This window comes from Strigops habroptila, chromosome 5, assembly GCF_004027225.2.
Source record: "Strigops habroptila isolate Jane chromosome 5, bStrHab1.2.pri, whole genome shotgun sequence".
NCBI classification, from domain to species: domain Eukaryota; kingdom Metazoa; phylum Chordata; class Aves; order Psittaciformes; family Psittacidae; genus Strigops; species Strigops habroptila.
The window spans coordinates 53,803,172-53,830,898 of NC_044281.2; the positions used below are offsets into that span (position 1 = coordinate 53,803,172).

The following is a 27,727-nucleotide window of genomic DNA, read 5'->3' on the forward strand; positions in this document are numbered from 1 at the left end:
GCGGCGCTGCCGTACGCTGAGAGCGGGCGGAGGCTGCGGGAGCGCCGTAACATGGCGGCGTCTGGCAGTGGCGGCAGCCGGGCGGATAACGGCTACGGTAGCCAGCAGCCGCGGCGGAGGAAGGGCCCGGGTGCCCTGGCCACGGCCTATCTCGTTATCTACAACGTGGTGATGACGGCGGGGTAAGGACGTGTGCGGGGGTCGCCCGGTGCGGCCGATGGCGGGGGGTCTCCCTGGTAGGGGCGCGCCACCCGCCTGCGCCCGTGCTCCCCTTCGCGCACCGTCCGCCTCCTGGGGCCGCCGCCTTCCCCCGTACTGGGGAAACTTTCCCTGCCTGTTGGGGCAGGGGGCGGCCGGCCGGGGCTCGGCGGGGCCCGTCCCGTCGGAAGCGGCGCCCCCCGGGAGGGGCGCTCCTTGCTGTGCCCGGGCGGCTGCGGGGGCCTCGGCTCGGTCGGGGCTGCGGCTGTATGTGCGTGTACGTGTGTGTGCATGTACGCGTGTGTGTGTGCATGTACGCGTGTTCGTGGCTGGCTGAGAAAGGAGCCCTGGTGCGGCTCGGACTAGCCGAACTGATCGGTCTCTCCGTGGCTGCGTCCCTCTCCTGTCTGCCCCGTCCTCCCCTACGCAGCCCGGGTGCTCCCTCCTGCTGTCACCCGTCACGCCTCACGCTGTCGATAACTCTGAAAAAGCACAACTAAGGACCTCTCTTGCTGCTTCTCATGCTGTAGGGGGGTGCATGGTCCCCTCCAGTATGTAAGGCTGCTGTGCTTGCTTTCGCGTTGCTCTCCGTCACACACTATGATGATACCCGGGAGCTGGCAAGGGTCCGGTGTCGGTGGGTTCCCCCGGAGCATGTCCCTGGTGCTGCCCCTGCTCTGCCCGTGCTGGGTGTGAGCCCACTCCGCACCGGCCGAGCCCCTCTGCGGCATATCCTCCTCCTCCTCGCGCCCCTTCCAGAACAGATTAAGTGGAGCACCACAAGTGCGTGTTCTCTGGGAAGTGCTGCGTTTTATAATCGACACCTTAATTTCCTCTGCAACAGTTTTCTCATCTAGGTGATTGTGTAGATGGCTGTTCTCACCTCACCATGTCTGTGGTGTGGATTCCAGCACTTTTCAGTATAGAGGTGAACCTAAACGCGGGGATTTATCTGCCATGGCAGTTCAGAAGGCAGAGCAATTATCTCTTAGAGCCTTGCGAGATTGCCCCATGAACCCTTCATCTGCCACATACTTAAGTTGAAGGTGAAAGCTGCTCCCTGTGATGTGTGAGCTCCGAGGCCTGCCTGATGCTCTGCTCTTGCCCCATAGTACAGAGGAGACTTGGGCCCATTGGTGCATGCTCCGGTATGTTCTTAGGCACAAAAATAAAAATAGCAACAACTGGGGACTCTCAAGATAAAAGAAACTTAGGAGACTTTTTTCTTATTTTCTTTTTTTTTTTTTCTTATTGGAATACAGATAAAAATAAAACCATCCTTTGAAAGATTGAGGATATTTGGGTGGGAGGAGAAAAGAGCCTTTAAAATGGATCCCGAATAAGCCTGTTTTCCACTAGATAAATCCTGGTGGGCGAGGAGTCAGGCAAACAGAACAGGCTCACTATTTTGGGGGAAGATTAATAATTAATATAGATATGATTTATTTCGATAAGGCAGTTTGACATGATCATTTATGTCTTTGCTGGTGACAGCTGGTGCTCTTTCGCCTTACAAGATAGTTGCGCTTAAACGGAACAAAGGTTAGCTGGGAGGGGAGAGCTGGGTTTTGGTAAGGTGCTCATTACCCCTATTGCCCAATAGGTGTATTCCTGCACACTGGAACTGCTAAGCAGCCTTACAGCTTCATGTGATATTTGTAGGGTATTTCACTCAGAGGGGAATGATGATTACCCACCAGTTTGAAAAACATTAGAGCCAATTCAAGTATTAGAAACTCAAAAATAAATAGCATAAAACTGTATTTAGCTTCTTGTTGTCATGTAAATCTTGAACATAATGTTACCTGTTTTCCTGATTTATATCAAACCTCCTAGAAAATTCCAGTCTTGGGTGGGATGTGGCTTATGGTGCTTTAATGTGAGTTGCTCTTTTTTCTGGGCATGTTTGTGATTAGATGATTTCTGCAATTTGGGGAACTACTACAAGAGTTCTGTGATGAGGGTTCATATCTCTGTGCTGTTACCCACTGCCGGTCAGTTGGGGTAGGTCACTGATTGTTTGTCTTCAAACGGGTGAGGATGTTGCGCTTTGCTGGACACTGCTGAAATTCCACAATACACAACATTGAACTTAGTTCTTTTTTAAAAGACTTCATAAGGTAGTTTTTCAGGTAGTTTTTGGTTGGCCAAAGCTCCAGTGTTCGTGTGAAAAGACTGATAGGCAGCTGGTGGCAGTAATGACTGTCCCTGAGTCAACCAGAGTGCTCAGACTTAGTTTCTCAGACAGCACTGCCTTGGAAAGAAAGCTGTGAAAACACAACAAAAATTGAAGGTGCCCAAATGATGAAGTGATGCTGTAAAGGCACATGGGATTTTCCTTCTTTTAAAGTGGGTTTGTTTCATATTCTTTTACAAAAAGATGGCTTTTAAAGTGAAGCACACAACAGCTTTGTCATGTTATAAATAGGTACTAAAGTAAATGTTTTAGAATCATAGTCGCCTTATCTATTATTTATTTAAAACGGATCAAGTACCAATTGAAAAATCTCAGCATAATTATTGTATTTACTTTGCATTTATCTTGACTTACCTGAAGAAAACACACTGATTCTAAAAATACTAGATCTTATTTCTAATTTTATATTGCAGTGGAGGTAGTGTATGGATTCCTAGTAATACAATGGCTTTTGAAAGGCAAAACACTGGAAAAAGCATATATACCTGTGGATCCCTAAATGAGGTTGCATGCACTTACCGTTTGGTTCGTGTGTTCTGGGTGTTTTCTTTCAGAAAAGGGACCACTGTGATACAGCGGGAATGACCAGTCCTCCTGCTGGTTCTCAGCTGTACTTGCTCAGGTTTTTTTGACCATGGTTCCAAGCGTTTAAGCTGGAGAAAGCATTTCAGCTTTCTTCCCTTGCATTCAAACTGTTATTTTCCTGTGACAGCTTGAAGTCATGTAGTCATACCTGCCCTGGCATAGGAAGCTCATTCTGGAGGCATAACTGCAGCATAGAAATTATTTCCTAAAAACCGCAGTTGACCAAAATTGTTGAATAATGGGGGAGGCAGGGAGGAAGGACATGCTGTTAGCTGAGTGTAAATGTTTGGTAAGCTGCTTTAAAATGCAATTATGTTTCTTATTTTTAGTCAAGGGATGTAACTGACTAGTACTTATGGGAGGAAGTAGCTGATGGCGGTACAAAGAATGAATTTCGAAAGTATTTCTCTTAAGATAGATCTTAATAGCTTTTGAATTTGCAAGGGTTTGTGTTATCAGTGTCAAGCAGAATGTTCTGGGTTTCGCTAAGTCTTCAGTGACTGGTTGTTGAGAGTCAAAGCGCATTTTTCCCTTTTCAGGTGTGTTCACTACATAGCTTTACTGTATTCTCTTGCATAAATGATGCAGAACCTCAGTAAACTTTGCGTAAGAAATCACTTGTAAGAGAAATAAAAGGAATTAAACTAAGGACCTGAGCATGAAGCTTTTCTATCAAGACTGAGCAATGAAAGTAAAAAAAACAAAAAAAAAAATTTATTTTTCTTAGTTTGGATTAATCGAAGAGTGTAAAAGTCTAGCTTAAAGTTTATATGGCAATGGTAATTTAATGAAATGCAGCTCCAGCTGGTGTATCAGGTAGACTTTAGTTGTGGGTCAGAGAAAACTGGAAAAACTAACTTACAGCTAAGCTTCCACATGACAGTAGTGCCTTTTCCTGCCCTTTTAAATTTCTCACTAAGTTTCTTTTTCAGTTGATTTTTCTTGCTTCCACCTACTCCTGTTCCATTATCTCTAGCTGCAGAGAGCGAAGAACTATTTAAGAATCACCAAAGCAGGACAGAGGTACTAAAAGCTTCAACACAAACTAGGCACATCTTTTAATTTTGGGCAGATTAATACTTTGATCTGTATTAAATGCTTTTTGAAGGACAGTAAATGGAATGGAAAGTACAGTCTTTTTGGAGTCAGTGATCTGTCAGGGAGGGTGGAGTTGAGCAAGGGGCTGGAGGTCCTCTGGGAGCCACTGACTTTACCAATCCTTTGGCTAAGGTGAGAACAGTTTGCAGGCACAACCAAGAACTGCTATTTTGTGCAATCTGAGAAGTTGCTTAATTCAGCAAAGTTTCTCAACAAACATGGAAGGTTAGGAAAAATAGACAGCTATGAACAGGGCAGTGTCAACCTTACTGGTTTATTCTATGCTGAAGTCCAAATACGAAGTTAATCTGATTCTTTCTTTGTAAACAGCAATTGCTTGGCAAATGTTTGCCTTCTGGCTTCACAAGACAGCTTTAACTGCAATACCTTGTCACTTCTGAAAAAATGGGCTTGTTTCTTATTCCCTATTGCTCTTTCCCAGTCCCGCTGCTTTTCTTTGGTGCTTTTCTTCTGAGAAGTCCAGGTAAAAATGAAATAACATTTTTTCAGTTGTACTAACAAATGTTACAAACACAAACGTGGAAGCCAGAGTTACTTATTACTGAAAAAGCTGAATTTCATGGTGTATTTCAAACAATTACTTCACTTGGGACAATGTTAGTATATACTTCATAATACCTAAGCTAACATGGTACTTGTAATCATCTAACGTGCCATAAATTAAGGGAGTTTTTTCATCTTCCCTGTTGCAAAACCACAGCTGCAGGTTTGGTTTTTTTCTGAAGGGTGAAAAGCTATTGCATAGTTAGGGACTTTCTACACGTATACACACACTTCCACTGAGCTGCACTGTTACTAGCAGATGCTTGTGACTGTTAGCACAAACTTTGTAACAGCGCTTCTGGGTTTGGAGGGGGGTGGAGGTAAAGTATGGTGGCATTAGGCGTAGCTGAGGGCAAGGCAGCCGGGATAAGCCTGTCAGTGAAAAGTTTGGGAGCCGCTGGTAAGGATTCCTATTTCTTGTTGACCAAACCCTTCCCCCCCATGTTTGCCACAAGCAATTGGAAACTCAAGTTAACTACAGATTACCATTTTTCAAATAAAAAAGTGATTGACCATGGTGTACTCACCTTAGTTTTGTGGCTTGTCCTAGATGTCACTAAAGAATTCCTGAGGCTGTGGACTGCTGTGGTAATGAAAGATGTTACTGTATTGGCCAGGACTGGAGGAAAAATTTTTAGGGTTGCTTCTTAAAGTGCCTGAGGGGAAAATCAGCAGGGTTAGCAGGTCACAGATTTATGGTATAGCTGCAGTTTTATAGGCATTACTTCTGTAGGCCTAGGTCTATTTGTTGCTTAGCAGGAGAGCTGGGACAGGAACGGCCATTGCTGCCTTCAAGGCTTTAGCAGGCTCAGTTTTCTCAGGTACTTATCCATAACTGTTTCTCATAAAATATATGCTAGCAATTAAGCTGGATGGTCTACCATAAAGTCTGAGGGTGTACTTTGAACTGAAACATTAAATTACTGCAGTCTGGATCTTAATTGTTTGTCATACTTTCTTAACGTGTGGTATGGTAAGAGATCTTTGACTAGCAGCAAATGATTTTCAGCTTAAACTAAACAAAATGTGATGCCCATCTTATTTAAAATGTTGTGAATAACTTCCGTAACTAAATTAAATTCAGCTCATAAAAAAAAAAATGAACTTAGACGTTGAAGATATTGGTATCATGTTGGTGCTGAAGGATGTTTAAAAAATGCATAATCTTTGATAAATTTGCAGAGAATCCAAATATTTAGTGTTTTCTGTGTTGCAGGGGTCAGCAGAAAGTATCTTTCAGCACGGTTCTATGCCTGTTGCTTCCTTGCATATCAGAGGAGGGATTAAAGCTTTCTTTGTATTTATGCTCTGCTTAATGTCTCCTTACCTTAAGACTTCTCTCTTTCAGATGGCTTGTTATTGCGGTTGGTCTAGTTCGAGCATACCTGGCTAAAGGTAGCTACCATAGCCTTTACTATTCAATAGAAAAGCCCCTGAAATTCTTCCAAACTGGAGCTTTGCTTGAGGTAGGTGTAGTCTTCTTCCCTAGCATTACTGATACTTGCATGAGTGTTTTGTTTAGTAGAAATAAGGCAGCCTTTGTTGAACAGTGCGTTTATAGTGATTTGAAGGTAAATGTAAGAAAAATGCCATCTCACAAATGCTGAATTTTTCCTTTTAACAATCAGTGCGGGAGCTTGCTGCCTGCTATTTAGCTTGAGCAGCAGAGCTAAATATTAAGTTCAACCTTTGAAATACAAATATTGAATCTTAAGCTCTTGTGGTAGAACTAAATATGTTTCTGAATTGCTTCATTTGAAATGTTAGTGATTTGATCTTTTTTCTTTTTGTTCTAGATTCTACACTGTGCATTTGGTAAGCTTACAAATTTTCAGTTTTATTGTTTTATAGCAGACTGCAGTTTTAGCAATATCTTAGCATGAAAAATGTTATGGTCTATTTCATTCTTGCATAACTCACTAATTTTTTGCTTGAAGTACATTCCAATTTTTTCCTAAATAATTTGACAAGTTAAATCAGAACAAGGAAAATAGTGTAGTGGGTTTTCAATTACTTGACATTTTATTTTTATCTAGATCCTTCCAATGCCACAAATCTTAGAGCAGTTTATAAATGTTTTATAGTAGATCATTACTTTCAATCTCTATATCCTATAATCTTCTGTACCGAGCTGTCTTTCCTCCAAAAAAGTATTTCTAGCTGGAGCTAATTTAAAATCCGATAAAAATAACATTTCAACCACTGTAACTTTTCTCACATCCCTAGAGCATAGATATACGTTGTAAAATTAGGAAGGGGTAACCACTCTTTATCCTGGATTTGGCTGTGCTTTAATGGAACTGTTTGGGAGAACTTAAGACTTGACCTGACAGTTCTTGATAGCCTGTGCTGCGAGGCTTGGTAGTAGGAACTCAATCGTGTATGCGTAGCCAGAGGTCAGTAGCAGTGTCGTGGTTCAGTCAGCCTGAAGAGCCTCTGATGTCTGAGTGACAGGTTGTCTGGTTAGTTGTGAGTAGTGAGCAGTTTGGCCGCAGCATTTGCATGTTTTATTCAGAGAATAAATGATGTGTCGCAGTTTCTGCAAGATCAAAGCTGATGTGCTATAAAGGGAGCAGTGCCTGTCTGCATATCTTTGCTTAACTCTGATTTTTTGTATACAATCCAGTCTTCACAAAGAGACAGTCTTATGTTTAGGTAGTTGGCCTTGTGACTTTAAATTTAAGTGTTTGAGCTCCTATCTGAATGTTTGCTAGCCACTATTTAAAGAGTAAGATGGCATTAAGGTTCTTAAAGCTGCAGCTATAAACTTGCTGCTCTTCATGTATTGTGCAAATAATCTACATACTGGAGGGTGTATTAGATTGTTGGTTCGTATTGAATTTCTGTGCAAAAGATTTTTTTTGTTGTTGAAAAACCAAATGTGTTAGTTGGAAAACTTGAGATCCTATACATACCTTTGTCAGCAGAGGGCAGTCTAATTCTATATTTGATAAAGTAGTGCTGACCTTCCTGAATAATTCAGTTACTCTGAAAATGTTATCTTATAAAGGGCAGTCTGTACACTGTTCACAGATCATCTCAAGAAATGAATGATCATATACCCTTCAAATTAATGTAAAGGCTTCTGAGTAAATTATATGTTGCCTGTGCTGCCAAGGCAGTCCTTCCGGTACCAGTTTATTTTACTGAACCTCAATCCCTATTTTTTACCAGAATAAACCCTACTTACATTAAAAAATTCTCAAAAATTAATAATAACATGAAAGTTTAGAACTCTTATTTAACAAGTGACAGGAAGGACAAGTTACCACTTTCAGATAAAATGCTATTTTAGCATCCTAAATCTATAATGCTCTACTGTTTTCTTAAGCTCAACTTGTGTGCAGATGCCAATGTTCGCTAATGTTCTAATGAAATCTAAGAAAGAGTGTAAAAATCTTGGTTGGATTATCTTTTTCTCACACATTAGAATATGTGTTCACACAAATGAGGGAGAGGCTTGTGTTTCACCTTCCAGGCTGGGGCAGAACAGCAGACAAGATGACTGTAGCAGCCTGGATTCGTGCAAAGCTAATAATCCTGGCTCAGTTGATTTGAGGTGTGGATCCATTTAGCCCATGTTATCCTCAGTTGCACAATTTAGTACTGCTGAAGAGAGCCATTAGTGGAATGTTGCAACATTTTATACCATTATAATTCTATCTTTTTGCTTTCCCTAACAAAGTTTTTTACAAAATCCCCACTTACTATAATTGCCCATGGATTTAATTTTTTTCTGTTAATGGAAGCATTTGTCAGCTAAATAAAGTGAGGGGGTTTTTGCACAGCTGGATATGCTGCCATTGTCTGCTGTAGTCCTACTGACTCTGGTAAAAGTTTCTATGCAAGGAGAAACAGGAAATTTGCAGATTCTTTTGCCCCCACTAAACTAATTGCTGTAACTGGAGCTGTAATTCTCTGTGAGTAGAAGAGCTTGTATGTGACAGATGGCTGTGTGTATCAGCATAACTTTTCTCTCCACATCTTTTGAGTGGAATCTGAAATGTTAGCATCTGTGAGGCAAGTTCTTCAAAATATGAAGATTGATAGGGGAATGTATCTATCAAGCATGATTGAGAACAGAACTTTGGCACGTGGCAAAGATTTAAAAAATGAAGGAGAGCTCTACAGGAAGAGAGGAGGTAACACACAGCCCAGAGACCAAGAGGAGACACTGAAAGACAGGCAAATGGGAAGTGAATATGCAATTCCTTGACTTGTGTAGCAGACAGAACCCAAGCGTATGCATGGCATTGGTAGCATGGAAGAGCTTCTGCCTGGAGGAACTTGGTTTGGAAAGAGGTGATAGGAGCTGCCAAAATGTAGAAGCAATAGTAGTAGTATAAGGATTTTGTGAAAGTAATGCAAGAAAGCAAGAAGGCTTTGGTGAGTACAGGCCCAGCCTACAGAACTGCTACAGCACTAGCCTTCCTCCCATAGCAGTGTTCACCAATAACCCTTGGGTAAGCCAAAGTCAGTACTAGTGGACTTTGCTTTAGCCTGCTCAGTTAGGAGGGTACTAGAGCTCCACCTGTAAGCTGTGCCAACAGTTCTCAGTGGGAGCTCCCTGGGAAAGAGGAAGCACTTGTTGGGAGTTGGAGGATTTCCTGTGGGAGGTGTAGTCCAGTATCTGAAAGAGGTCTGGATATGGCTTACCTGCTGCTTGGTTCTGGACCTGAACCCTCTGTTAAGCACTGCTCTAGCGCGTGAAGTGTTGTATAAGTGGTGACAGATGTTTTTAAAAATGCCAAGTTTAAAATTGACTGTCAGGTACCTTTTCGCTGCAGTGAATAAATAATTAGAGGCAAGTAATGTTTACATAAATTGTAGCTGATGAGTCACTTATTTTGATCTCGTGTTTTTGGCATAGATGAGCATTGTCTTGGCTATAATGAAAACTCCTGTTTGTATAAGTTGTGAGATAGTCTTAGATGGTTCCTGCACAGTCTTTTTGGCTTATTTATGGATTTCTATGGAAGAACATTAGGTTATCTTGCTTAGGGAGGGATGATCTAAATTGTATAAAAGAAAAGCTCTGTTACATCACAGGAGTGAGCCTTTAATGTGTACAGATTGTGGGGTTTTAATAGCACCTCCTTTTCCATTGTCTGAGTAACAGACAACAATTCTGCCCCGAGGTTTTACAGCAGAAATAGATTATGAACAATTTGTGATGAAACTGAAGAGAACTCTGTGTGTAGGATTTTTCCTGCAGAGTAGCCCTCAGCAACTCTTAATGCCATCCTATTTTTTACTCTAGAAGAAGGCTAACATAATGATTGTGTGACTGAAAATAATTCTAATGAAACTTGCTTTTAGCTTTTCTTCTTCATTTAGCTTTTTCTTCCTCTGCTACTTACCAATTTTGTCTTTACTTCATTCTGAGGCTGTTGTGTTGCTTGCTGTGATTTGCATTAGTTTTAGAAGCACTTTTTACTGTATTTTGGGAGCTGCAACTGCTCTTGTGTTTGTCTTCATCATGCTACTACAAGAAAATAAAGCTTTGTGCTGTGAAGGTTAGAAGACTTGGATGCGTAGGATCCTTTTAGTAGCAGTTTAATCAGCACTTCAGAACTTGGAAGAACCAGTGAAATCTGCTTCCTTGAGAAAATCCTAAAATTGTTTCTGTACCTACCAACACATCAGCTATTCCTTGGGTTTTGTTTTGGGTTTGTTTTGGTTTTTTGGGTTTTTTTGTAAGTTATATTCCCAAGAAGGAATTATGAACTTTGTATCTATCAGAATATGGGCTGGATCAGTGTTTCTTCAAAATAGTTCTAACTTTTGTTTGCTGTTTTGGGGGTTGTATTTTGCAAAACATCTTTATTATTTTTACTCTTTAAATCACAGTAATAAAAAGTATCTTGGATATTTCAATGAAAAAGGGTTTATTTGAAAGACTGTATAGCAAAGCTATTTGAAGTTATCTAATTCAGCTGTTCTGTGTTTTAAGGAATGTGCTGTGATTGAAGGCCAATTAGTTTTATTTGTACTTTGATGCACAAAGTCTTGCCAGTTGCACTGCATTAGGCTGTAAAAACATATCACAGGACAGACTTCATAGTCTCAAATTAGAAGAAATGAATGCTTTCATTCCAAAGAAATTAAAATAACTGGATTTTGGCTTAGATGTGTTTTGTTTCCCCACCCTGATAGTCAGAAATACTTACTAATTGCAAAATATCTTCCAGGCATTGTTCCCTCTTCGGTTGTTCTGACTGCTTTCCAAGTGATGTCAAGGGTTTTCCTGACGTGGGCAGTAACACATAGTGTAAAAGAGGTAAGTTAAGCTACAAAATAGATAGAAAAACTAATAACCCATGCTAAAAAGCAAGTGTTGATCTTATTTTCTTTAAAATGACATGTTTGCGTCCCAGCATGTGAAATTTATGTGACTTTTTGTGGATGAAAAGAAATAAACATAAATCTGATGTCATCTTTCTTGACAGTCAAATAGACTGAGGTCTGATTCTCTCACTGTAAGGCGTCTAGCTCCTGAATAGATTTTGCAGTGCTTACTGAAAGTTAGAGAGGTTGCAGTAATACATAACCCAGAATTTAGGACAGCGTTCTAGTATTGATCTCACCAGTGCCATAATTAGTAGCAAAATCTCCTCACTGCCCCTCTCTTTCATGCACGATTTGCTTTCTTTACCATGGCACATGGGAGCTCCCCCTCAGCTGTTTGTGCACAGCAATGCCTGGATGTTCTCTGTTACCACTCTCCAGGAAAATCTTCCCCTTGTCCTTCATTCATTTTTCTTGCATGCAAGCACAGGTGGGTTTTGGGGCCTGCAAGTTTTTTCTCATTGCTTACCACACCGAATATTGCTGTACTTCATACAAACCTCTGCAGAATCTTTTGGAATCTGTCTTGAAAATTATTCCTGACAGCTGTTTTAAAATCTGAACATGCTTTAATTGATACAGATCATGCTGAGCCTTTCATGTCATGTGAATACCTTGTAGTAGCCCAGATAATTGTGCATCTGTGCTGTAACTTTAGCCAACCAATCTTACTGGTTTTCTTCTCATTAAAGAGGGAAATTAGTCTTGATGCCAGTGTCAGCCTGTCTGCTTGAAATAAGACATGGTCATTTAGTGTCATATACATAAGATCTTTTGTGACTTGACATAGAGAATGTCTTAAGGAGCTTGTTTATTACCAAGTCTTCAGGGAAGCTGTTCTCATTTCCTTATTCCAGACCTGTTATTAGAGTGTCCATCCACATGCAGAGTAATGTAAGTCACTGTAGTTCCTAGTAATTAACAGCCTTTTCTGATATTATGATGCTTGTTCATGTGGAGCCATAGTTTAATGCTGTTTAAAGTGGAGGAATGTTATTTTTCTAAAAAAAAATTTTAAAAAATTTAAAAAAAAAATCAAGATCTTGTAAATACTTACCTTCTGATGGATTTCACTTTAGGTGCAAATAAATGTATTTCAGCCTCTGTTAATTCACTGGAGATAAATATTAGATTTTGACCAAAAAAACCCCACATAATCCAAAGACAGATTTTAGATACATGCATAAAATGCTTTTAAAGAACTATGCCTGTAGTTTTGCTTGTTACCTGTATAATGTTGGGGTACTTGGTGCTTTGTAAAGAACAGTATTAATCTGTTTCTTATGAATTGCCTCCTGCTTTTGAAGTAACCCAAATGTTCCAGGTTGGACTGCATGGATTAGAATTATTCCCTGTGTTGTCTGTTAGATATCAAAGGCAAGTCTGTAAAATGATTGTGGGTTAGGGTTTTTTTAAACTTTATGTCCACATTCTCACTGGAGAAAACCAGCAAAATGAGAGGAAAAGTGAGCAGCAAGTTCAGCCTAATATTAAATTTTTAACAAGGAAGGACTTCTTTTAACAAGGATTCTTTCAACAATATTACGCATAGGGTTTTGTTTTTTTTTTTTTTTCCTCACATCTATGTGGTCTTTTAGTTAAAGTCTTCTGAGAGACAGTATTGTTTGTTACTTTTATTAAGTCTTAGAAAGTGGCCATAAGAATGGTAAGGATGAGGAATCCTATGATGAGTTTTTCACCTGTGACTTAGAACATATAAATCAAATTAAGAGGTTGTATTCTGACCCCTCCCCTTCCCCCCAGCCAGAGAGCACACAGTCTCACCTGGAGAGATGTATTGAAAGTGTCACAAGTGTTCTACTTTTTCTAAAGGGCTGTCTGCACAAGTGAGCTCCATGGTGAAGTCCAGGATTAAATTCTCACACAGCTTTATGGAACTTGTAAGCTATGCAGTTGCATGATGAGGTTCTTGTAAAATAAAACTCAGTTTTCCTCTTTAACTTTTTGAGTGAGACTTGTTCAGTATCTTGCTTTTCCAGACTGTTTTCATATATAATACAGTTAAAAGAAGAAATGTGTATTGCATCCCTCCTTTCTGTCAGAATACACTTCTAGATATGTGATGTGATTTGAAGCATGCTTCTTGCTACTAACACGTTTGTGCTTTTTGTTGAATTTAGTGCTGATGTGTTGTTAAATTCAATATGAAAGTATTTATAATAAATGTTAAAGCATGGCAAATATTAAAGCACTGCACACTTTGTTGGGTAGCAATGAGATTCCCCTTACCTTCACCATATAAGAAGCTGTTAGCTTAATGGAGGAGGGCCTGGCATGTAATTCAGTACTTGTAGTTGTTTTGTCATTACATCAGAAAGAAATCAGTTTGGTGAGTTTTGCTGTTTCTCCTACAAAGGAGGAAAGAGAATGAGCAGATTGGTGAGAAGGGCTAGAAGAAAGTAGGCATAGGACAACAGAAGGTGTCCTTCAGCTCAAAGTTGTCTTTTTGAATTTGTGTCAACAGTGAGATCATCTGGTGACACTATGGCAGGCCTTCGTAGAGTTCCATTCTGATAATTCTGCACCCAGTTCTGATGGGTAATTAAAAATCATGTCAGCAGTGATTTAATGCTTGTCCACTTGGGTTCAGTTACAGATAAATTACAGATAAGTATAGTATATATTTAGAGGAATCTTTCTAGAATACACAGAAGGGGTGATGTGAAGATGGCATACACAGTATATTAAGCTGGTAATTAAGACTCTAGTATCTGCCGTTGTGAATTGACATCTTCAGTCAGTAGCAAAGCATGTTTAAAGGGGAAGAACATCTTAATTTATGATAGCTAAGACTAAGTTGCAGTAAAAGAAGCCCAAGCTGCCAAGTTCAGACCTCTAAATGGGCGAGTGCAGTTGAAAAGCCCGATTCATCACTGCTTTACATCTTTGTAAAATTTGAGTCATTCTATGTAACGCAAATGTCTGTCGGGCCTTTGTGCCTTCTGTGAAGCTTCCTGTCTGGAGGGAGACATGCTGTTTCATCATTATAGTTGCATAGTGCTTCTGGTTTTACTCTTCTGCACTGGATTGCTTAACTATCTGTTTAGCTGAAATTTTCTGCAAATAATTTGTCAAACTGTTACTCTTAATGTGAAGAAATCTATAGAATTTCCCTTTCCATGCATAAGGAGAACAGTAAAAACCTCCTAGGCTTTATTTCATCAATTCCCAATTGTCATCTTTGCATCTTAAAAGACTATGGGTTCTCTTATATTTTAACAAACATTGTTTGATTTTCATAATATTGAAGGTAAGCTAAAATATATTTAGAACCCTCCTTGATGATAAATTGGTTTGAAATACAGGCCAAAAAATATGTCTACAGTATGACTGGCATATTAAGGCAGTTGGACAAATAAGTTGCAAGTAAAGCATAAAATGTGTTTTGACTTTGTCCAACACCTCCTTCAAAGACTGGCGTGAAAAAGTAGAGGAAGAGAAATTGAATTCTGAGGGCAGCAGTTGGCTTAGTGGTTTATTAAGTGTCCACTGTTTCTTAGCTGTACTATCCCCTTATCCTCAGCTCAGAAGAACAATACAAATGCAGCATTAGCAGTGCCTAAATGAATAAGACTCTTCAGAGACTGTTTTGCGTATGAGTTCCCAGGGGTTTGATAATGTGCATCTTGGACATCTGTATTTGAAGTATTGAAAAATTTTCAGTCCTCAAAGAGATGTTCTAATAGTGACAGACTTCTGACAGATCTGTTAGTCTATAAGAAACATTCTTTTTAATGATGAGGTGTGGAATATAGGTAAAATGTGGTGATAAAATGCACAGTAGTCTTCCGTTCCTTACTGCACAGAATGGAACTATTTGAAAACTGTATAGAAATGAAAACTACCACTGATTTTCAGTATCCTTTCTTCCTTTAAATAGGGACACAAGCTATAAAAGCACAATCAGTGATTCTTTAAGAGACTTTAACAGAGTTGTGTGTGTTTTATGATGGTGTGAACTGTTTTAATAACTTCTAAAGCTGTGAAGGCGGTGCTATAGAAGTCCTGTGATAGGACTGGATTGTAACTGCCAGATTTTCTACTTCTACTGGTATCATTCGCTGTTAGCTTTACAGTTTCTTGTCCTTGCTCATATCCTTGGGTGCTACTTGAAGATACAAATTTTTGGTTGTTGGTTTTACTGACTTCTGTAGTTAGGGAAAGAAGTCGGGTTTCAAAGTACAGTGAAGTTGGCAACTCATACATTTAGCTGAACTAAGCTGCTACTCCTGATTTGACCAGAAGATGCAGCTCTAGAGTGCTTGTGAAGCACTCCTTGGGAACAGTAACATCTGTGAAGTGCTATTAACTTTTCTAGGTTGAGAACTGTCTTGCTTATGAAGCAGACCCCAAACAGGATTAGGATCCTGTAGCAGTGTAAAAATAGATTTGGTTTCTTTGAAAGTCTTCAAGTAAGTTTTGGATTTTGTTCTGTTATGATGATATAAGGGAGATTAATATATAAGCAAATTATCAGAGTTTCCTGTGGAAAAAGGACAAGGTGCATTTGCTGCAAAGTGCAGTGAAAGTGACTTGAAATGCTGTATGTAGCAGAATGTGGATTAACAGCAGCTCTACAGTCCAGGATATCCCAAGATTTCTTTATAAACGTTTCTGGGTTTTGTAGTAACAACATTTTTATGGGTAATCCTCATGAGTGTTTTTACACACAAATACGTGGTCAGTTCCCTCCTATTAAAAGGTTTCTGATTGCCCATATATTTTGTTGTTCCTTTTTTTTGTTTGTACATATACTTTCCCCAAGATGAATAGAGTGTACCACCCACACCTACTGACTTCCCTTTTTTTCAAGAGTTGGAGGAGAAAAGAAAATGTGCGCCCCTGTGATTGAGCTCTTTTATTCCCACAGTCAACTGAATTTGGGCTCAAGGTACTTGCACAGTTAAGAATACTGTTGAAAGGGAAGAGAGGAGGCAAAAGGCTGCATAAAAATCATGTTTGCTCTCTCAACAGTTTGTAGTGCGTGTATGTGACCCCATAGACTACTTCACCACTGCTATTTCATCTGAAACTTAAACTCATAATGATGTTCCTAAGTCTAATAAATCTAATAATTAATTTTAAAATACGTCTTTTGAAGATTACCCTTCAAAATGTGAGGGGAGTAAAAGCTGGTTCAGTGATGTGTGTCTGAAATACAAACTCAAAGAGGTGTAAAGCAGTGAAACATAGTAGCACCTCAAGTGTAACATTAGAGGAATTATGCTGGATATAATAAGCAGAAAAGGAGCAAGGGACAGTGAAGCAGGTTGTTGTAAAGCTTACCCAAGGTGAGACAGTCTGAGCTTCTGCTTCTTCTCCCTTCCCAGCCTTTGTCCTCGTGGTGTCTCTGCTGCTGCTGAAAATTAGGACCCAGTTTCTCACCTGTAGAGTGCTGCTACTCAGAAGTAGCATGGACTAGGATCAGAATATAAGGTCTAAACCAGGTATCAAGTGTTAGAATAATGTGTTAGCATCCTTTCTGCTTGCTGCACTAAGAAGCAGTCATAGGACTGAAGTAGAAGCTGGTACTATATAGTAATAGGAAGAGGTTTGAGTTGTTCTCAGCATTTCAGGGATTTCTTGTGCTGATTTGCCTTGCACAGAATGGGAGATCTTCAGTTATCTGATCACCAAGCAGAACTATTCTTAAGCAACTAGAAAAAGATGAAGCATGATAAGGGTTTTTAACTGTTGTTACTAATGTTGCTTTTAAGCTCATTCTTGGAGTCTGTTCTCTAAAATGATGCAGTAAAGCAACCCATGGGAATTGATTTCTTTGAGGTTTTCTTGGGTCTGGTGAGTAATTAGTAATACTTGAATTTGTACTGAGCTTTTTTTCTTTCTTACAGGTACAAACTGAAGATAGCGTCCTGTTGTTTGTAGTGGCCTGGACAATCACTGAGATAATCCGTTACTCTTTTTATACGTTTAGCTTATTAAACCATCTCCCTTATCTCATCAAATGGGCCAGGTAGGTGGCATAATAGAAATCATAGTCTTAAAGCACTGATTGGACAGGGATATTTGTCTTGTAAAATAGTTGTAGTATAAAAATTAGATTCTGCCTTGAGGTAATTGCCCTGTTTGAGAATGTGACTTCCTAGCTTCTTTCCAGCATAAAAAAAACTTATTGCACTGTAAGATGAAAGAGTAGTCTGTTAGAACTCAGCCCCATTTACAAAGTGATTGTCAAAACCTGACATTTAACAGTTAGGGGTAACAGTAAATAAGTTGACATTTAATAGTAACTCTTGAATTCAAGGGTTGTACTTGAAACAATCTGTAAGCTCGTTGATTAGTATTAAGTGTGTTTGGCCTCATTTTAGGCAATATAATGACCTCTACCAAAGAGTTTAGAATTCAAAGTAACAAGGGGGGGGGGGGGGAGGAGGGGAGAGGAGAAAGGGGTAAGTGATAGTAGTTTTAGAGAGTTATCAGATTCACAAAGGTGATCTTTAAGTAATTCAAACTGATCGCTGATTTGAATACTTGTCTTGCAACAATGTTCATACCTTGCCATGCTTTAATCCAATAAGAGCTAAGGGAAATGAATACTGATTTGAGAATTTAAAATTCTAATATCCATAATATTTAGAAAATGCTTTGTTAGAATTTGTCGTAACTTTTAATCATTTCCATACATGTTTTTTTCTAGGTACACTTTGTTTATAGTATTGTATCCAATGGGAGTCTCGGGCGAGTTACTCACAATATATGCTGCATTACCTTTCGTCAGGCAGTCTGGCTTGTATTCCATTAGTTTACCTAACAAGTACAATTTTTCTTTTGACTACTATACATTCCTCATCCTGGTTATGATCTCCTACATTCCAAGTAAGTATGAGTTTGTTAGGGTTTTTAATATTAAAAGCTGTAACAGGAAAAGGTAATAGTTACGCGGCTAACATACATATAACTAATTTTGCAAAATTAGTTCTGAAAAATATCTAAAGGAAAAAAGGAGAGTTAAAACCACAAGGATTTTTTTCTACCAACACCTGCAAAACAGTAATACATGTTTTTACTCTTACACTTGGAATATAAAATTACTGTGGTACTTTTTGGCAAATGTTGACATCATGCCCCCCCCCCCCCCCCGACTTTTAGGAGGACAAAGTTCAAACCAGCTGCTTAAAATTCAGTTCTTTTTGGGAATAGGAACATTGCTTTTGCATTAGTGGATATGGAACCATTTCTGTTGAATTAACTTGTATTGACATGATCTCTGGTTGATGTTTCTGTAGATTGAATGAAGATTTGACTTTGCTGCTTTGAAATGGGGAATAGGAACATGGAAGTCTTTAGCAAATTAGCAAATTTAAATGTGCAAATAAAGTCTAACATGTAGAGTAATGTAATGATGATGGTGCTGTTAGCTGTATCTGCACCTGTTTTCATATGAGCCTTGTTTGTGCAGAATGATAACCATATTCAAAGATAAAAATTTGAGTAGTGTGCCTGTCTCTATAACAAGCACACTTTCAGTGAACCATCTTCTTGTAATTCTGACATCAGGGTTCATAAGTTTTTCCAGCTGTTCTTAAAAAAACACTTTTCATGCCTTTGTTTCTCCTTGTCCCCCTCCTCCAAAAATGGTGATGTTCCTAACCAAGCAGCCAGAACTTTTAGTCAAAATAACCACGAGTATTAATTACTCTTGTGTGGTAGTTAGATCATAGGCCATTTAGGGGGGAACCCACATTGAACCCACGTAACAGTTTTATCCTGCTTTCTCCATTACAGTTGATATGTCTTAAATGAGGTCTTTTCTGTGATCCATTATCATTTGCTGGATGTGTAACTTGAGTGAAGTCTTTTATTTTTTTTATTATTTTTTTAATTATTGTGAATTGGTATCTAAACTCTGAGAACCAACTGCTTGGAGTTAAATGATCTTAGATGCCTTCTCATATGGACGTATTCCTGAGATACAAGAAAAGCAAGTGTTTGTTGCAGTCACTGATTACATCATAGTTCAGTTATTCAGTCATGAAAGCTATCTGTACAGGAGTTACGCCCTATGAGCCTACTGAAGATCTAGGTAACCGTTGTTAAAAATTGAGGGGTTTTTACATTCCAGATAGTTGCATCTTACAGTTTACCTCACTTTAAATCTCTGAATAAGTACTTATTTAGTGTTTGTCAAAATTGGCATCTTCCTAGAAAAGATATCATTAAATTATTTGCATATAATGGATCCCCATTACTTAGGCTTCTCATGGAGAAATGACGTGGCTGTGTATTCTGTTATGTCTCTGGACAGCTGTATTTGCTCCTTAAGATGAGTGGAGTGAATCAGGATAAGGAGGAAAGAATCACAGAATCAAATACAGGGTAAAGAAAGCCAAAAGAAAAAATGTTGACCTGGGGGGGGCGGAATTAGTACACAAATAGAATTTGCCTTATGCTATGATTAACACCTTGCGTGTGTAACGTAAAATTTAGGCTGATGCTGACCTTGCTTAATTTTCATGGGGTTCACAAAAGTTTAGCGTCTCATGGCAATTTTAGCTTTTGCTGTTTATAAATGTAACTTTCCCATACCCTATTCTGCAAACATACTGTGTGATGTAGTCTTAGAAATGGGAGGAGAAAAAGCTTTGTGTGGAGGGTAAGGAGAGAAGAGATGGAAGAGGCACTGGTTTGTATAAAGTTCCTTAGATCCTGGAAAAGTGTCACCAGAATTGCAAGAAATGTAACAAATCTGAAAATTTCATTCTTTTGGAAGGACTTTTTCCTTCTGCGGTGTATTTTCTTTCTATTGTGTGTGTGGGGTTCAGAAAGCTTTTTTAATCCTGCTTGTACGTGCAGAGTTAAATAAGGCATTTTGCATTTAATTAAAAATGAGATTCCTCTAGCAAAAATTAAATAGTACCTGAAGCCTATGGGCAATATCACTTATTATCTTTAAAGAATAAAAGGTAAGAGACAGTTTGAGCAGAAAGCAGATAAGCATGTTGTCTTTTAATAGAGAATTGATGAATTTGTGCATGTGACTGCATCTTACGCTGACATGTAGGCCTCACTTCGTACTTTATTTACTTGAGTCTGTTTTCTCTTCAGTCTTTCCTCAGCTGTATTTTCATATGCTACATCAGAGGCGAAAGGTACTCTCTCACACTGAAGAACACAAGAAGTCGGAGTAATTCCAACTCTTTTTCAGAACTTTTCAAACATCAAAATGCTGCAGATTTTCAATACCCAGCACATTTATAAAGAATATACCAAGATAGAATAAGTCAGAGGTAGAAGACCAATAATTTAACAAGAATAACCAATAAATCTGATTTCACTGAAATTCCACAATGTAAAACATCTAAATAATTTTCAGCTTGCAGTGCTTCAGAAAACTGTTAAACTTTGTGGCTTGGCAGTTAGCCTTTTCCTTTTCCTTAAATGATGTGCTAAACGGTTTTCATTTATTACTAAATGCCTGAAGGCTGCAGTATGAGCGATGAAGTTGTACCCACTAAATGCTTGAATTGGGATTATATTACTGATACCTCCTTTTTTTTAAGTGCTTGACTGCATGCCAGAAACTGTATGTATTGCTGTGAAAGCAAACAATATGCTCTGGAATACTTTATGATTTTTGTCAGAGACTCCAGTGAAGAATGTAATCTGGGCAAAGTGTTTGAATTAAAGGTAGGTTGTATATTTAAAAGGTGATGCAAACAAGAACAGGATAACAGTTACGGGAAATGAGGGGAATGTGGTTCTTTAGGAATTTAAACAGTAGAGTATCTGACCAGAGTGTGTTCTCTGAAGATCTTGTTTAAGCTGATTACTTAAATGCTAATGTTAATTCAGAGGCTATAATGCTTATCTGAAACATTAAAACTCCTCTAAGTACTGCATCCCTGGATAGTTTTTTAAATATTAAAAAAAAAATACTAACTGTAATATTTCTAGTGATATCAGTAATGAATCTAAACAATATTAGGAGGCAAGTCATCCAGAAACAGGTGCAGATCTCCCTTTTTTACTTTAAGTTGTCATCTCTAATCACTGTCCACTCAGTGGTACTCATCTTTCAGTATTGAGGACTATTTGGTCTACTGTGGAATCATCTGAGGGCCTTGTTCCTCAGCCTAACTTCTGTCAAGTGACTAAAGTGTATCACTGGCACATCCAAGCAGGCAGTTCCAGGCACTCAGCTTCTGAAATGTTACAAAGTACTAAGCTCCTTCTTTGAGAGCCGATTATCTCCTGTGTTACATGCTGCTTTTGCAGATCAGGCAAACCTTCCCTCATCTGCTCTTTTGGAAGAGCAGAAGACCATAGAAAGTTAAATTTTTCTGGGTGCTTTCTCTGGGTTCTCAGGCTTAAGACTTCTTTTGGGAAGGTAAAACAGAAAATGAAAGAACTGAGAAAACCGTCTAGCAAGGCAGAAAGCACTAATGCTGTGTGAGCAGTGCCCTGAGTTATAAATGAACTGTTGACTGGGAGTGGAGGGTGGGCAATGGAGGGGGTTAGGAGAGGGAGCAGGGTAATGAACAGGTATCCAGGCAAAGGCGAAAGGAAATATAGGTTATGGCCTTCGCTCTGTCGAATAGTCCTATCTTCAACCAGTCAGAGCCCCTAGATGACAATACACAGGCTTCTCTGGCTTCCCTCTTGCAACATCGTGATTTAGTGCATAAATGAGGTGTGACCACTACCATGGTACCTGCAGTAGTAGTCTCATGCTGTGCATGCCAGCACCTCCCCCTGGACATAGCCCATATCTGTGTCCCAGTTACTTGTGCTTGATGGATCGCAGCTCTCCCTAAACATAGCTACTAAGTACTAAGGGCACAGGCTCTCTGTTCTAGCACTTGGGGAGAGCTGGATTTACAATTATTTTGGTTTAGGTTGACAAAGCTATATTAAAAAACCAAACAGACAAAAAACCAAAACAGACAAAAAAAAAAAAAAAAAGAAACAAAAACCAAACCAACAACCTTTGCATTTTTCAATAGTTTCCTTTGGCTCCATCAAAAAGTCTAAGTGAATTTTCCTAGTGATATTAGCACTCAGTAACATATGTAACACCTTTAATGCTCAACACAAACAGGACTACTGTAAGCAGGGAGAGGGAAAAGAGACAGTAATGATCTTTGCTTCTATTTAAAACCTTTTAGAGACAGTTATTGGCTGTATTCAAAAACTCTGTGGCCATATATAACCTCAGAGTGGTTTTGCATTCAAAGATGCAACAATTTCATTTCTCCATTAGGTTACTAGGTGCTGTGTTGTTGTGATCTGAGAAATGTTGCATCACAATTAACACATTGTTCAACAGTGTAAACTTCCACCTCAGAACTAAACATCTCCTTTCGCTTATACTTGCTATCAGGAGTGCTATCAGGAGCATATTCATAGTGGATATGCTCAGCTCATGAACTTTTCTTGATTTGATTTTTGTGCCCAAATAAAAGATAAGATTTCAGATATGTTGATCCAATTTGGAGGAAAATGGCTGTGTAACATTCATAGCTCTGTTGATGAGAAAAATGTGGTACAGATCTGTATTAGATAGCATTGGCACTATGGAAAAGCAGAGCTGCCAGGAGGGAGAAAGCTTGTACAACCAACATCTTTACTGAATAAGCTTTATTAGGGAATATTTACTTTATTAAAAATATTAATTTACCACACAAATGCAAATAGCTTACAGCCTTTTAAAAGAAAATGAAGCTGCTTTTCCTTTTTAGAAGAAAAAGAAAATGCATTGATAATTAGAAATCCTATCAGCCAAGTTGATTTAAAAACTACATTCTGAAGTACGAACGTGCAGTTAGTATGTACAAGAATTCCAGCACTTCAGCTTGCAGTGCTTTTTCAAGTTTAGCTTCCATGGAAATCACTGGAAGGTGATCTTGAGCAAGAACTGTAGTGTGATGCTGTAATACTGTTTGGATTTTTCCCTGACTTTGGTCACATGCGGGTTTTTTCCTCCTCATAAAGTAAGAACAAATTTTCCCTCAGTCACTGAAATTCTAATGTGATTTATGTGAACTTTATAATAGAAGCTTTGATAAGTACTCTCTGTTACAAATCTAGAGTTGTTTTTCTTTACCCCCAGTCTGTTTACTCGTCTTGCATGTTTTATATCAGCATCACCAAACTTCTGCTGCAGCCATATCTTCTGCTTTGGCACTCTGTGTTGTGCGCACTGGTGCAGTCAGCAGTACTTTATGTTCTGCCATGCTGGCTCTGTCTGAGTTAGTCATCACCCTCTAAAAGACCAAGGTGTATACCAGTGTATAGTTTACAACTGGAATTATAGAAATGTTCATATTGTAAATTACAGTAAGATGCAGGCTACAGTGCAGGTAAATTGTAATTTTTCACAATGTGATGTTTCTATCAAAGGTTGGGGTGGTTTTTTTTATTTATCAGTATAAAGATTGGCATTTGTGTGGACCAATCTGCAGTGTCATTTTAAAACTTCAGCTTAAAAATTTCGTAAGTATACATCAAATCATACATTTTGATGTATATTTGTCAGTGAAATTTGGGTGAAAACTATATACAGTCATTTTTGTATTTTTTCTATGTTGTGAAGAATAAAATTGTAATTTTATAAGTCTGATTCACTAAGATTATTATAAGTTAAATGTATTTTTTGTATATTTAGGAATCTGGTATTACCTGGAGCTCTGAAAGATTAAGCATAGACTTTTTATGCATGGTTGGAAGATATTTCTACTTGATAATACAGTGAAATGGTTTGTATGCTAAAATACTTGTCCATGTTGTTGCCTTGTGAAATTGATTCTGTGCTCTCTGCCTGGATTTGGCCTACTGATCAGTGATACTAATTGCTATAATCCAAATAAAATAATTCTGAACAAAATACGTTGTATTGTTACTGTTTAAAGAACAAAAGCAGATACTTGATGAATGTCAATTAGGGCTATGGTTTTATTCATTTGTATATAATCTGTACCTTACAATTTACAAGATTTTTTGGCATACATAACTTCTGAGCTGTTATGAATGCTCTGCTTTTCACTTCTAAAAGAGGCATTCGTAACAGCATGTTAACTGACTATGTCAGCATTCAAACTTACAACTTCCTAAAGGATCCTCTACAGAATGCAAGCTTTTTATTCTGTTGTTATCTGAACTCTAGATGGTGATGGTTTTCTGCAAAAACAAAATCATTTGAGTATTATGTAGTGGAATGCTTAACTAATGCAACAGAATACTTCAGAGTTCATTTACTAAATACGATATGTCTGCTACCACAGCAACGTTCTTAGCATTTTTAACACTTCCTGAGAGAGATTTAAATACTGTGTCTAGATGCCATTAATGCTCATAAATAACAAATTACAATCCTCTAATTGGAACTGAGTGGTAATTGCAGAGTGGGTTCTACTACTCTAGGCATATGCTTGTCATAAGATTGAACAACTACAGTGATTTTTTTGTTTGATTGCAGACAGGATGAAATAATGTTGTCATGCCCAGTATCAGCACATGTCCTATGCATAACAACTGTGACTTAGCACTACTGTGTAATTAAAAACTTCTCTTTGAAATGTTATGCTGTGAAAAGTGGTGCTGAGCTCCATGTGTGCCTTAGAATAACTATTACTGGTTATTTGTGTTTCCTCTTTGCATTTTGAAAACAGTATATGTGGAAACAATTTTAGTTACCTAGGGTAACATTAAAAAGTCCGAAAAGCATAAGGATTCTGTGTTTGTAAGCAAATTAATTTCACAATAGCATTTAAGATAATGCTTATCTTAAAGCATTGGCAGTTCTTGACATAAGAATTCAGGAAGGATCTGTGCTGATGTGCTGAGTTAAAAATAAGTGATGTTCACATCTGTGGTTCTGTTCTGTTTGGTAGGGCCTGAGCATTTCTAGAGTGGGTTGGTTGATTCAAGCCATGCAACTGCCTGGAACTTCCATTCAGTATTACGTGGCTTTTACATTCTGCTTCCTGTCTCCTGTGGAAATACTTTTCCACCCTTGTCAGAAGACTTCTCATACTACCTTGAAGCAGTTGAAATTAAAAATGTGGATGGAAAATTCTAACTCATTTAATACTGTCAGTCACTGATTTCCAGAATAATGCTTTCCTTTACAGATATGAAAGATTCTAAAGCCCGTTTTATGCCTTCAGAAATCAGTTGGACCTTGTATTGTCAGAGGTGTATTTTTCTCTTTGGTGTGCTGACATTGATAATGTGCTACTATTAGGGAAAGAGATGTAACTGTCAATATTCTACCTTAATTTTTCTAGTGGTTTAATACATAGATGCATATCCCATGATGTCCTGGGTTCAGGACATGGCACATGATAAAAGCATAATTAACAATATTTAGAAACACTTCCATATTCAGTTATACTCGCACAAGCTCTATCACAAGCTGCCTCTCTATAGATTGAATGAATTTTGTATAGTTTGTATATAGAAACTTTATATTACCTGGTACTACATAAGGATGTTGTTATTGGGAAATTCGTTAGTGGAAGTTTTTGCAGACGCTTATTCAGCTGAATTGTGAACACTGAATTGCATTTTGTCCTGTCTTTTTGACTCCTGCTTCAGACAGTCTGCGTAATCTTCTGCAAACCATCTGTTAGCTCTTACAAGTCTATGTTAAAAACTTTAATAGTGACATTTTCTAGTTTGAACACTTGAACTCACACAGTCATATTTGCTGTGTCATCTGGGGCACTACAGTGGGTAGTTTCACTCTAGAAACTGTGAGTGATATTCTGAAGAATATATATATATGTGTATAGGCATTCCAGGTACCTTTTCTAAAATTAGTTTTAAGTTGATGTAAATTTAAAAGTCAGCCCTTTGTTTCTCATGCATCTAGCATGCTTCAAAAATTTTTGTGAAGAGGATGTAGAAGTGGAGGGCCTTCCAGTCAGCCTAACGCTAGGTTGCTTTTATGAAATCACTTTGCCTTCTAGTTAAAGGTTACTTCAGGTAAAATACAACCTCTTCACTTCCTGGGTAAGAAAAAGATGCTGAGTGCTGGTCTTCTGTACTAAATGACAGTCAATAAAAAGATGTGATATAAGAAGAGGAGAGGTACTGGGTGATACAGAGCTACCATTGTGCTTCCCAAAGAATATTTGGGGGTTAACAACTTCCTTTTTATCTTTGGTATCCAGTAGTTGGGTGTTTTTGGAAGAGGAGGGGTGGTTGGTTGGTTTAGGTTTTTTGTGGTTTTGTTTTGGGGTTTGCGTGTGTGTGTTTGGTGGTGTGTTTGGTTTTTTTTGTTTGTTTTCTTTAAGGCAGAATAACAGTGCTTAAAGGAAATGCTGCAATGTTTGTCTGGTATGCTGATGGCACGAAGTCCTTCTTATTCTCCACCAGGTGTTTATTACATGATTATGGGGAACTGGATGCACTGGCTTAGCTGCTGTTTTAGCTCTCTGTTCCTGTGCATAAACTACTCCTGGGAAAGTTACTGGTTTGAGTATTAAATGTATTTCCTTACTCAGCTTTTTGGTGCAATTTAAGTAAACAAAGTACTTTAACTGTTCTGAAGTTAGCAAACTGGAACAGTGGAAAAAGCTTTCTTGCATCACGAAGAAAATGGATGTGAAAATGAAAGTACAACATTGCTAGTTAGTTTAGTTAGTGAAACTGGAAAAATAACAGTTGATATTGTCCGAGCCCTACCAGAAGTAAACTGTGCTATCTGAAGATACTGAATTATTCTTCAAAAAGTATTATCAAATCAAGGGATATGTGGAAGCATACACCATACAAACATGGGCCAGTTGTAAGCATTCGTGAGCCACTGTGCTCCAGGTTCCTGTTGACAATGTGATTGGGCTATAGCTTGCCAGATTTTGAAGAAATAGATTGCTGATGGAAATATGTAAAACTACTATATACCACTGGTGTTAAAAAAGTTTCAAACTGAAAGAAACTCTCATTGAATAATAACTCTCATTGCATAAGAAACTCTCATTGGAGTCCTACTATATGAATTCTTGATAATAAATGTACAATATATTGCTGTCTGCCTGTTGAAGTTGTGTAATTCAATAACTTTTCAATAAAAATGTCTGGTTTTGTGTATTTTTATTGAAGCCTGGCAGTAATTTTCTTTTTTTCTGGCCCAAACACATGTTCTTGACTGGGACTATATTCACTAAAAAGTACTAGCCAGATCTGAAAGACGGGTAGAAGTGTCAGAGAAATTCCTGCAACTTGTGTCCGTGCTTAGCTTCAGACCACCTCCAGCATCCCTTAATCTCATGTCAGTGAATAAAAGGGGTTGGACACAGAAAATAAGATGAAAACATTTGCGACTAGGTTTTGCTAGTCTTGTCCACAGAATAGCACTTTTCTGTGCACCCTCTTGTGGTTCGTTCCATAAGTAGGACAGTATCAGTCTGTTTTTTTCAGTGTAAATTTGATGGGCAAAACCACCTGACCATGGGCCCTGTTTTCAGCTGTGCTGAAGTTAGCCTTCCTGGTAGTGGATGCTGATGAGTTGCTGGTATGCTTAGTGCCTACCAGACACTTTCATTTTAGGCATGTCTGACGTTAATTATTGGTGCCCTTTAACTATTTGTGCTTGTACTGCTGATAAGTATAGTAATTTTGTATGTGGAACTTAAGCCTGAGCCTCGCTACAGCTTGTGTAAAGTATTTGATAAACTATCTTAAAACTGTATAGTTTTTAATATGGTGCCAAAACCATAATTGGTCTGCTTTGAGCTTCATACAGGCTGCAGG

At 38.5% G+C, this 27,727-nt stretch overlaps 1 protein-coding gene across 7 annotated transcripts; it reads left to right on the forward strand.

Annotated features, from left to right (window-relative positions):
- Nucleotides 1-27,475, forward strand: HACD2 (3-hydroxyacyl-CoA dehydratase 2). Of its 7 annotated transcripts, none has more exons than XR_003991507.1 (9): nt 1-182; nt 5,991-6,108; nt 6,439-6,457; nt 10,834-10,922; nt 11,313-11,420; nt 16,864-16,985; nt 17,670-17,848; nt 20,533-20,659; nt 23,637-27,475. XR_003991507.1 is itself a non-coding variant. In XM_030487023.1 (8 exons), the coding sequence occupies exons 1-8, from the start codon at nt 52-54 to the stop codon at nt 20,601-20,603; spliced, it is 837 nt and encodes a 278-aa protein (XP_030342883.1). In that variant the 5' UTR covers nt 1-51; the 3' UTR covers nt 20,604-23,855. The 7 variants fall into 7 exon arrangements, 3 of the variants coding, with proteins under 3 accessions (XP_030342883.1, XP_030342882.1, XP_030342884.1); XR_003991506.1 differs by having other exon boundaries at nt 2-182; nt 20,078-20,659; XR_003991505.1 differs by adding an exon at nt 20,078-20,259 and having other exon boundaries at nt 2-182; nt 20,533-23,855.
- Nucleotides 27,476-27,727: the final 252 nt, after the last annotated feature.

Coding starts and splice junctions, on each gene's coding strand:
- HACD2 (XM_030487022.1), top strand. CDS start 52: ATGGCGGCGTCTGGCAGTGGCGGCAGCCGGGCGGATAACGGCTACGGT. Junction 183..5,990: donor AACGTGGTGATGACGGCGGG/GTAAGGACGTGT, acceptor TCTCTCTTTCAG/ATGGCTTGTTATTGCGGTTG. Junction 17,849..20,077: donor TATGATCTCCTACATTCCAA/GTAAGTATGAGT, acceptor TTTTCTCTTCAG/TCTTTCCTCAGCTGTATTTT.